The sequence below is a fragment of the Anser anser genome (assembly GCF_964211835.1).
Source record: "Anser anser genome assembly, chromosome: 2".
Lineage (NCBI taxonomy): Eukaryota > Metazoa > Chordata > Aves > Anseriformes > Anatidae > Anser > Anser anser.
The window spans coordinates 2,166,714-2,177,577 of record NC_139721.1 but is presented as its reverse complement, the minus strand read 5'-3'; the positions used below and the strand labels follow the sequence as shown (position 1 = coordinate 2,177,577).

General features: G+C 49.7%; 1 protein-coding gene across 2 annotated transcripts; it reads right to left on the bottom strand.

The window, feature by feature from the left end:
* Window positions 1-337: 337 nt before the first annotated feature.
* Window positions 338-6,602, bottom strand: ARC (activity regulated cytoskeleton associated protein). 2 transcript variants are annotated; one of them, XM_083825211.1, is made up of 4 exons: window positions 4,812-6,600; window positions 3,258-4,701; window positions 2,550-2,718; window positions 338-2,135 (listed from the first exon to the last, which is right to left on the bottom strand). In XM_083825211.1, exon 1 carries the CDS (start codon window positions 6,028-6,030, stop codon window positions 4,816-4,818), a length of 1,215 nt encoding a protein of 404 aa, XP_083681337.1. In that variant the 5' UTR covers window positions 6,031-6,600; the 3' UTR covers window positions 338-2,135; window positions 2,550-2,718; window positions 3,258-4,701; window positions 4,812-4,815. The 2 variants fall into 2 exon arrangements, with proteins under 2 accessions (XP_083681337.1, XP_083681336.1); XM_083825210.1 differs by having other exon boundaries at window positions 3,258-6,602.
* Between the last annotated feature and the right edge of the window lie 4,262 nt (window positions 6,603-10,864).

The following is a 10,864-nucleotide window of genomic DNA, read 5'->3' as shown; positions in this document are numbered from 1 at the left end:
GTGATTGCTCTATGTTTTATTTGACTTTCTCTTAGCTGCACCCAAAAAGCCCTGAACAATCCACTCCTGTGTCTCCCAGCCTCCTGGGCCACCACCTGGCTCAATCTGAGGCTAAACAACCCCTCTTAAAACACCTCCATATCCACATCCAAACCCTCCTCTCCAAAGGCCCAGTACTTTTCATTTTGATGTTAGTCATCTGCTTTTGCTGAGAAGTGAGATTTTATGACTCAAACAAGCCCAAACAACTGACAAGAATACATCTTCAGAGTGCTATAGATACTTGAGTCCCCCATGAACCAAGACAGAAAGACCAAAAAAGCAAGGCGCAAAGCAATTGAAGCAGATATTTCAAAGTTTTATTGTATAAATCTACAAAAGGCTTTGCTACAATAGCAAATAAAGTGTAGCACTATTCTATTGACAGGTTCTAGTGGCTTGGTGTGATCTTGTAACTCCAACATGACACATGAGGAATAACTGCCTGATACAGTCAGATCTAGGGCAAGTGATGTCGGCTTACAAAGACCTTTTGGCTTCAACCCCTATAACCTGTAGTGATTCAATGAGTTTGCCTTTTGTACAAGGTTGTTTGAATTACTAATATTTCTAGTAAAAATAAAAACTCTAAAGTAGTTTTGTCAGAGTCAAATGTAAAATTACCTAAGGAAAAAAAAAAATCTCCAGTGGTTGAAATCTGCTAAAGTTTCACAGACACAGCACATACACACTTCATTCACGTGACTCTGCCCCAGGAAAACAAACTACCAGTCCTTCCTGGAGAAGCTGGTAATATAAACCAGGGTGCTACAAGTAAAGCTCCAATCAGCTAGGAGCAATAACTGAAATAAAACCAGCCAAGGGCGTTCAGTTGTGCACACTCCACAAAGTCAGTGGAAAATGTACAAAGCTCAGGGCCATATAATCAAGTAGTTCAGGCAGGATAACTCATAGAAAAGGCAGGAAAGTCTATGGACATTGAAAATACCCATTGAGGCAGTCAGGTCCCTTGAGAAGGACTGTGGAAATTAAGCACCTCAAAATCAAACTTCATTTTGACCTTGGGATGATACCTATGAAGTCTGCTTTTACATGGTTTCACATAATTTTCTGGTCCTGGACATTTTTGGCTGAGCAATGTTGGAATGTGCATGACGTCCCGTTGGCTTGGTTCAAACGCAACAAAACTCCGCAGAATTTGGTTAGGTGGATCTGATCGCTCGACACATGCACACCCGCACTGACGCGCACACGCATACCCGGGACCCTTGGCTCTGGAAGAGAGAGGAACCAACGGATCCCTTCAAATGAGATGTGAACCAAAGCTGTCTTGCAAAAAGGCTTGGTTCAACTCACTCGAGCTGTTGTCTCTCGTGCACCTTTTGTGCTCCCTGGGTCTGTATGGAAGCAGTCATGCTAAAGCCACCACAAAAGCACCGCTTCTTGCGGTAACTGTAGCCCATGCAGATCCAGGAAGCGCCTGCTGTCTCACAAGTGTCCCTTTTGGCAAGACAGCTGGCCCAGTTGTGCAGGCTCAGGTAGTTCAGACAAGCATCTGGACCCCAGGATGCTTCTCCGAACCTCCAGAGCTGTTTGAGGTTTGAAAACTGATACCCGCATGAAATGAAGTGACCCTCGACTCAGGAAAAATGAGTTACAGCCTTAACAGCATGGAGGGTTCGTAGCCTAGGGAGGGTCAGTCATTTGGCAAAGTTAATCAGGAAAGTGTTTTTGTTTTAATCTGATAATCTAGTGAAGATTTCTTTAGGTGAGTCCCAGTGGCCCCAAACTGCAGAGGTATGGCATCATCTCAACAGACAGTCAGTACAAGTCCAGCATCCTTGCTGTCCCCAAAGCCCAGACCTGGTTCTCTTGGTTTATCTTTTCTCTTGGTTTCTCTTTTCATTCTCATCACTTTCTTCTGTTCTTGGACAGCTCAGCCTTTTCTTCACCCTGTTGGAAGTGGCTCCCACTTTCATTCCAGCTCTCAGCATCTTGAATACAACATTGCACGGCATGGTTGGCTCTTTGGTGCATATTTTGCCCTCTTGTCTTTCAGCAGCACTTGCTTCTCACTTGGGAAAGCAGGTGTCTTGGGCACAGAGGAGGAAACTCAGCAACAGCAGCAGGAGTCTCTGTTAGAAAAAAAAAAATGGAGCAACTCAGGTTAGATTTCCAAGGTCTCCAAAGAAGTTCTACAGAGAATACTGGGGATTTTTCTGGATATAGGTTAATATTCAGCTGGTGTGCCCACCAGGTGCCTGGGCCTGGAGGTCCCACTAGGCAGTGGTGTCTAAGGATTGCCAGAGGTCCAGCAGAAAGGAAGGCAGGACAGGCTCTGTCCCCAGAACACTAATCACTGGGGCTGGTGCTTGTGTTCCCACATTAAGCTGAAATCCCACCTATCTGATTGTGGCAGCCCCTTGTAGCCATCGGGTATGAGGTCCCAAGACCAGCCCAGATATTTGCACCTGGGCTATCCCATATCTCGCCTGAGGACACTGGGGAGGCTAAGAAAGGCTCTCAGGGGTAAAATGGGAGGTAATTACCTGTGCCAGGCTTTCATCCAGGCAGGGGATCTGGCACTCGGCAGCTGGGGATCCTAGCAGCAGGTCCCATGTTGAATCCTTGGTTTTGAAGTCTTTTCTCTTTGGCTTTCCTTCCGAGTCCTGAGCACCATGAAGTGATTTCTTCTCAGAGGAGGCTCTGAGTGAGTCACTGTAATCAAGAGAAGATAATGTTTGTAATGCAGGGCCAGCTCATCCTCAGCACTGACACCCACTCCTCCACCACTCATTCCCAGGTCATTCGTGAGAACTGCTCCCTTCTTTCTGCAGACACAGCCACTGCAAGCTAACTCACTCTGAAAAAGTGAGGGGAGAGCCCTCACTCCTCCTGACACTGACTCACTTCTAGGCAAGGATGCGGAGCAGAGGTTCATCTCCTCTGGGCTGTGAATAGCCCTGTGATGTGTTGTCACTGCTGGGCACTCAAGCCCATGGCTTCATGGGTCAGTTCCTTCCCATTCCCTCCCTATAGTAATTAGAAAGTGTAAGACGCTGTCCTGTTTGGAAAATTTTCCTATTCACTGTATTTTATTTCCCTTTGGTTGTCCCTCCCTTTTTTCCTCCATGCCCTAGTCTGCCACTTACAATGCTCCTGTCCCACATATCCCAGTGCAAGGATCCCGCTGGACAGGCTAAGACTAATTTGGGCCTGAGGAGTGCAGAGAGGACAACGTCAGAAAGTTGTCTTACCTTCAGCCTCTTGGAAGGAGGCATGCCAAAGGCCTTCTAAGCCGCCGGGGTCACACGTTGCTGCTGTTGTAGTGCCTGGGACATCCCAGGGACACTCCTGTCGCTGCATCCCTGCTGTACATCTTGCAGAGGTGTTGCTTATTTGATCTGGTGGCGAATGCAGATGATGCTCAAGATGTGTCCAGCCTCAAGGGGTTTTGAAGAGCCAAACTTCCTGCATCTTACAGCAATTTCTTCTCAATGTCCTGCCATCAGGCCTTGGTCAAAGCAAGGTGAATGCTGAGCATTGCTGTCTCACCATGGAAAATGTCACCGAGTCCAAGTCCATCTCCATCCATGGCAAAGGGGCTGTTGTAGAAAGTTCTATGTGAACAGGCAACTCTCTGTCCTCAGATGACAGAGGTGCCAGGCTTTCCAAGAGCATTTGAGTCTGTCTGTGAAAGCAGAAATTCTTCTTCATGATACACAGGCTGAGGCTGTGCTGGGACACACAGCTCTTCTCTTCACTTTGATTTGCTTTTATATGGCAAAAGTTCCTGTTGTCTCCACACATCAGCATGGACACGATTTGCTGCTCTGGGGATATTTTGCTCTGAATTTTGGCTGTGTTTGTTTGTTTCATTCAAAGTATAAGGATTTGTTTCCTCTAACTCCCCCCCACCCTCTCAAAATAGCTCTGGTGTTTGCTTTCTCCACCTTGACACCCTCCCTTCTCTGAAAGGAGACAGGTTCTCCCTTCAATAAAATAACCCAGAATTTAATTTGAAACTCTGTTTACTGCTGAATGCACAGTGTAATGTGCAGAGAAAGGGTGAAATTTGCTACTGCACTGCAGTAGCCTTGATTGGAGTGAGCAGAAACTAAGATAAGGAGTAAACCAGCCTCTTGGGAGGAAAAACATTAAAGCAGGTATTGGGTGCACTGAAATTAAAAACACTAAACATTGCCCAGATTCTTAAGGTTTTCATTTCCTGAAGTCATAGGATTTCCTCTTAATTAAACAAAATAAATAAATAAATAAAATCTTTTATCCTTTAAAGCGAGACAGAACAGGAGATTGCCAAGTAAACAGAAGCCCAGCAGTAAATTAGAAATGGGTGAGGGTCAAAAGAAAGATGTCCTCTCAGAACCTCTTCACGAGAGGGAGGGGAGAAGGAGGAGAGATCCAGATGGGTAGGAACCCTCAGCCAATAGCTGCACTCGTCAGAAGTCCTTGAAAGCCGCCAGTGCCAAGCGGCTGCTTCTGAAGTTGGGAATTGTCTCTGGTTTCTTGTCATGGGTCTTATAAAATTGTCCGTCCCCCACAGTGGTGCAAGCAGCATCCCCGGCACCACCGTATGGCGTGGCTCGGGTGAGGTGGGCAACCACATCCTAAGGTTGCCTTTCCCCCTTCGCCTCCCTCCCCCCACAAGCAAAGTTAATTCCTTTGCTATGGGCTGTTGGACTGAGCACACCTCGTGTTGCGGCTCAGCCGGAACCTCTCTCCAAGGAGAAGTTTCCTAAATACGCCCCCTTCTCCCGTTCACGTAACCCAGATTGCCATCTCCGTTGGACTAGCTCATATGACAGTAGCTGGAGGGCTAGGGGGCTCGGGTTGTGTCCCATTGCTGGGCACGGGGCTGGCGGTGGTTGAGGGAGGCATGCTCTCAACAGAGTCCCCTGACTGAATTTCGGGGGTCCTCTGTGGGCTGGGCTCGTCAGAGTGGTCCATGTTGCCTTGGACTTCCTTCCCTCTTTGGATCAGCTGCTCTAAGGTCTTGGGCAAGGGGTAACTCAAGAAGCGCTTCAGTTTGGGCTGGAGCGTGCCTACCACGTACTGGATAATCTCCTCCTCATCAGCATCAACATACAGCGTCTGGTACAAGTCTCTCTTGCGCCAGAGGAACTGGTCCAGAGGCTCGCCCTCTTTCTGGGGTAGATCCAGCTCCCTTTTGATAGCATCCCTAGTCAGAGTCCCCTCGCTGTACTGCAGGAACTCCTTCTTGAACTCAACCCAGTTCTTGACAGAGTCCTGTTTGTATTCCCACCACTTTTTAGCTGGGCCGTTCATGTGGTTCTGGATCTGAGACAGCCAGTACTCCTCTGTCCCACCCACCTGCTTTAAGTATTCCTCCAAGTGGCTCAAAAACTCCCGGGGATCCTCAAAGACCTGGGTCTCCACTGGGGAGGCTGGAGCATCCTCTGACACAGAGACCCACTGGTAGGAATCGTGTGCCTGGGGGATGCTGGGCATCTCCCCAGGAGGAGGGGTCAGCGCATACATTTGGCTCATATCAAGGGCATAGTCATAAATCTCCCCCTCGCTTGGCCTTATCTCTGGGCCTCCCACCCCAACGGACACAGTCTGCTTGCCATGTTCCCCAGGGCAATATTTGCCCCCCATGGACTCCAGGCGGTCTGCCCACTTCTCCAGACGGAAAAAGACCTCCTTCCAAACATTCATCTCTCTCTTGACCCATCTCTCCAGATGGGCAATGGTCTCCTGGCACCTGGCCAGGCAGGCCTTGATGGACTTCTTCCATCTCTGATTATCGGTCGGGACGTGGTCCTCTAAGTTGTTCTCTAACTTCCCCACCGATTTCTGCAAGCCCTTCAGCTCGCGCTCCACCTGCTTGGAGACCTCAGACAGGAGGTGCCGGTGGGTCCTCCTGACGTGCTCCAACATTTCTGCCCTGCATTTCCCTATCTGTAGGATCACATTGGGCTTGTTGGCCACTCCACGGTGCCCCTGGAAGGAGTGGATGCCCGCGTTGGTGACATTATCCAGCTGCATGGCTCCTACCGTACAAGTGTCAAACACAGAAGAAACTGGGTTGTAAGCCCCGGCACTAAAGCCTGCTCTCAAAACCCCCACTGCAACACTTCCCGAAAGACACACAGAGACTTCTAAACCCCCCTCAAAGGACTTTTCGACACAAACACAACCAAATCAGATATCACCGCAGAGTGAGCTGCTCGGTCCCCGTGGATCTCAGAGAGAGCTGTAGGCAAATTTCTCCCGGTGCCCTGCTGGAAACGCCTTTCTCATGTGCTCAGGGTGTCCCAGAGAGAGCCAGGATCCTCCAGGAATGAGGAAAGGAGTTGGCTAAGATGTCCAGCCCCAAGCGCGTGCCTGCTACCTGCTCGTCCGGAGCTGAGAATCTCGAACGACGAAGAGTCCCCGCTCGGTTGAAACACACAGCGATGCACACAGTGGCTGGAAGCTGCCGCAAAAGAAAGAAAGAAAAAAAAAAAAAGAAAAAAGAAAGAAATCCTGATGATTTCTTCTCCGGTAAACTTGGCGAGTCAAAAGCGCTTTCACTAGAGATGCAAAGAGCTGCTTCTCTTCCCTGTCTGAACTGCCACTAGTCCAGGCACTTCCATCTACTTATACCCCGCACAGCTCAACATGTGGGTGGTGCCCTGCCTCCTCCCGCACTCTCGGCACAGCGTTCATTGGAGGAGAAGCGAGGCCGGTGTCTGTGGCAACCCAGATCTTGGCAGCCTCCCCTCGCTTCCCACCCCCTCGCGTACGCCCCCAGACTCGACGCGAGATGCACTTGAAAGGTGCTGGAGACAGTTGGAGAGATGGATGAGTAATCGCACCTTCCGCCTTTCGGATTGCAGGAAAAACACTTATTCATTCCACAACTATTTACTCAGCAAGGTCATCATTAGCATGCTTCCCCTGGCAGGGCTCGCAGGGGGGGAGATGAGGAGGAATTCGGTGTGTCACCCCAAGCCAGACACCCACGGGCCCCCCGCACGCCCTCACATGCATACACACACACACTGAGCTGCTCACTCCTATTGCACACGCTTGGAAACAGTGGTAATTCAGCAGGGAGAAAAAAAAATAAAAAAAAGGAGAGAGAGAGGGAGAAAAAGAGGAGGGGGGAAGGAGAGGGGGAAGCACTCAAAGGAGACACCTCAGGGCAAATTGGGGCACTCTGGACTTTCTAAACCACTGGTGGGTGGGAGTCATCCCCAGTGCTTAATTGCAGCAGACCGACCTCTATCTTGAGAATATTCGGTCAGGGAGGGGGATGGCATCCTGGCTTTTACACCGAATTAAATCCGCCCATCAAAAGCCTGTTCCGTACTTAGCTTGAATCAGATGCTTAATCAGTTAGCCAACCCACAAGCGCAGATGAAGCCACATTTGTTCTCCGCTCTTGACAAAGCAGGAAAAGCCAACCATAAAAGGAGACCCGGGGACTTATATAAGCCAGAGATAAAGGATTCCCTAATCCGAGAGAGTTCCCCACCGGAACCTCCTCAGAGAGGTTCTGAGGACATCCGGGGCTTCTTGTTCCCTCCTGATGACAGTGACCGGAGGCAGCAGGATGCTGATTCATGGATATCACCTAAAAAGGGGTTTCATGCTCAGTGCCAGCAAGGAGGTGCCTTGCCTCTGCCTCAAGGTGATGGGCAGCGTGCCAGGCTGGCTTAGGATGGGTCCCCGCTCCTGTGGCTCCTTGCCACATGTCCTCTGGTGGGACTCCAGCCAGACTGGTAAATGTAAAATGCAGAGGTGATGGGTGGTTTTTCAGTGAGGTCCTGCAGAAAGGGGGTGTCAGTGACCCCCTAAACAGAGTCAAAATAAAGTCCTCTGGGAGCAAACAGGCGGTGTTTAAGCTGCATGGTGCAAAGAAGGACATGAGGGACAGGGGGTCAGGAGTCCCTTGCTCCCCATATCCGTGTGCTACAGGAAAATGCACGTCTGCTCCCTGCCAGGTGATGTGGTAACAGCACGTGGGCAAATACTTCTGCCATGTGGCTGTAAGGGGAAACTGGAGGGTTATTTGGGGCAGCAGCAAGCTGGCATAGAAGGGCTGTGTGGCTGGGTTAAGGTGGGGAGTGCCAGTGAGAAGGGAAGGGGACAAAATCTAAGGCTGGAAACCCAGGATTCCTAACCCAGCAGACCCTCCCAGTGCCACTTTATCCCACACATATCATGTTAGGAATATGACCAGCAGACTGGTATGCCCTCTGTCTTCCTTATTTTTCCACTTTCATCCAGGTTTCCTGATTGTGAGGGGTTTGTACATCTGTGTGTTCAGAAAGGGTCAGATGTGGATCATCTGAGGGTTTGGGACAGATCTGAAGCCTTTTCTGCTGTGGTCCCTATACCCTAGAGAATCCTCCTTAAATCTGCCTTGCCTGTAAGAGATCACAGGAACTCAGAAAGACTGTGCAATCTGTGTATCTCTGGATTAAATTAAGGTTGTTCTCCAGAAAGGTTTTCACCCAGGATCCCCAGAAATGGCCCTTAAGAGACTGACTGTGGATGGGGACAGGTTATAGGCTGGATTTAGCTTTGTAGGAAGACACGGTTTCAACCTCGGTTTGTACCATCAAATGCCAGAGTCTGGGATGAATTGGCTGTGAAAACTGCTCCACCATATCTGTCCCTTTCCATCCCCTGGTAATTTTTTTTTTTTTTTTTTTTGTCTTCTCCCATTTTATCTTCTCCCTTAGGTTTCATGCTGGGGGGATTCACCAAGGTCTGAATGGCATCACTTGGCACTTAGGTCTGGTCACAGGATAATTAAGGCTGGAAGGGACCTCGGGAGGTCTTTAGCCCAGCTTCCCGCTCCAGGAAGGGTCAGCTACAGGGTCAGATGAGGTTGTTCAGGACCTTATCCAGACACATCTGGAAAGCCCAAGGGACAGAGATTATATAGAGCTCTTTGGGCAACTTGCTCCACTTGGGACTGTCCTCAGATGGATGACATTCCTCCTTACATCCAAATATATCTTGTTTCAGTTTATGTCCTCTCATCAACCACCTCTGTGAAGAGTTTTTTTCTCCTAGATAACCTCCCCACAGATACAGGGGGAACACTGATTCTCCCCCAAAGCCATCCCTTCTCCAGGAGGAACAAGCTGGTCCCACACCAGGCACCGACAAGTGCTTCATCCCTGACCACCTCGCTGGCTTCTGCTGAACTTGGTCCTGTTGATTGATGTCTCGTACTGAGGGGCCCGAAGGTGGTTGAAACAGATAGAAATATATAGATAGATAGAAATACATCTCGAGTAGAGGCTGTTAGTGACTTCCATTGATCTCCTGGCTGTGCTTTTGCTCCCTTAGCCCAGGATACCCTATTTTGCTGCCAGGACACACTGCTGGATCATGCTCAGCTAGCTGAACCCCAGCACTCCTAGATCCATTTTTGATCTCCAGCCAGAGAGTCACTGCCAGGGACTCTTTATTCCCAGGTACAGGACTTTGATTCTGAATATTTTATCCCTGTTGAATATCAGGTTTCTGTTGGCCTTTTCCTCCAGCTTGTCCAGGTCTCTAGGTTCGCCTCCTCCTGCACCCTTTCCACCGAGCTGTCCTCCTAGTCTATGTGGGGGTGGTGGTGGGGGAGACCGGAGAGGGGAGGAGGAACGGGGGTTTTCCTTCTGGACCTGCTGGGGAATGTCTTGCTGATTAAGACATAGTGATAAGAATTTTCATTGTACTTCTAATTAAAGTAAAGTGCGTGGGTAGAGGAGGAGGAGAGAGGGGAGCCGGAAGAGAAGGGAGGAGGGAGAGCACTGAGAGCTGACAAGGAAAGGCAGTCTGAGGCAGACAGACAATTTCATGGTGCAGACAGACAATTTCATGGTACAGACAGACAGATGGGCATGGAGGAACACTAGCCACGGACTGGGGCAGGCTGGGAAGGAGGATTTCATTGCCACAGCATCTTTACCCTGTGGCTTCACAAGGAGAAAGCCAGACTCCTGTTGAAATTCACTGTCTGGTTAATTTCAGGCAGCTAATTTCAGAGGAACCGGCAGCGGCATGGCTGAAGGAGGATGTGGTCTGAGGTGCTTTGGGTTGTCACTGGATTTAGGAGATGAGAGGGGGCAAGAAGAAAGAAAAGAGTGGTGCCAAATGAGGAAGGGAAAGGGGGAGCACTGAGCAGGGATAATTTCCTCCAAAACATCTGAGCAGAAAGAAGGAATGGAGAGAAAGCAGCAAAAGCCACATCTCAGCTCAGCAGAGGTGCTGCCAATGTGGGTTGTCTCTACAGAGCTTCCTGAAGAGCGTTAAGGCACAGGAGATTAGGATCAGGCCCAAAGCATGAGGGAAGAGAAAGAGAAAAGCTGACAGACTAATTACAGGCAGACAGAGGAGCACATGGCAGTGAGCAGCCACAGAAAACCCCACTGCAGGGAGGGAGACCAGAAAAAGGGGCCACTGAGCAATAGCCAGCACTGCACCCTTCCATGGTGCCATCACAGCAAAGCTTTGCTGAGGATTCACTGCACCCAGAATTGGTGGAATTCACATCCCTTTGCTGCCCCACTTGCATGGATGTTTTGCCTTCCTGACTCTATCTCATGGCAGGACATGCCATTTCGGGGGGATGAACCTGACCTGTGAGCCAGGTGGGTCAGTGAAATGGGAGGATCTCGGGGCTCAGGGAAGTTTATGAGGCAGCAGAGTTATGTACTCCTTTAGTGTCTCATCCTCAGAAAAGCTCTGCTGGGTGCTGTGTTAACCTGCTGCAATGCCAGGGTCCCTCCCTGGTTATACACCATGCTGTGCACTGCTTTCCTTCTCTGAATCACTGTCTGGAGGGCCCCATCCTTAACCAAGGACTGTGTGAAGAGTCTAAAGTTAGAAG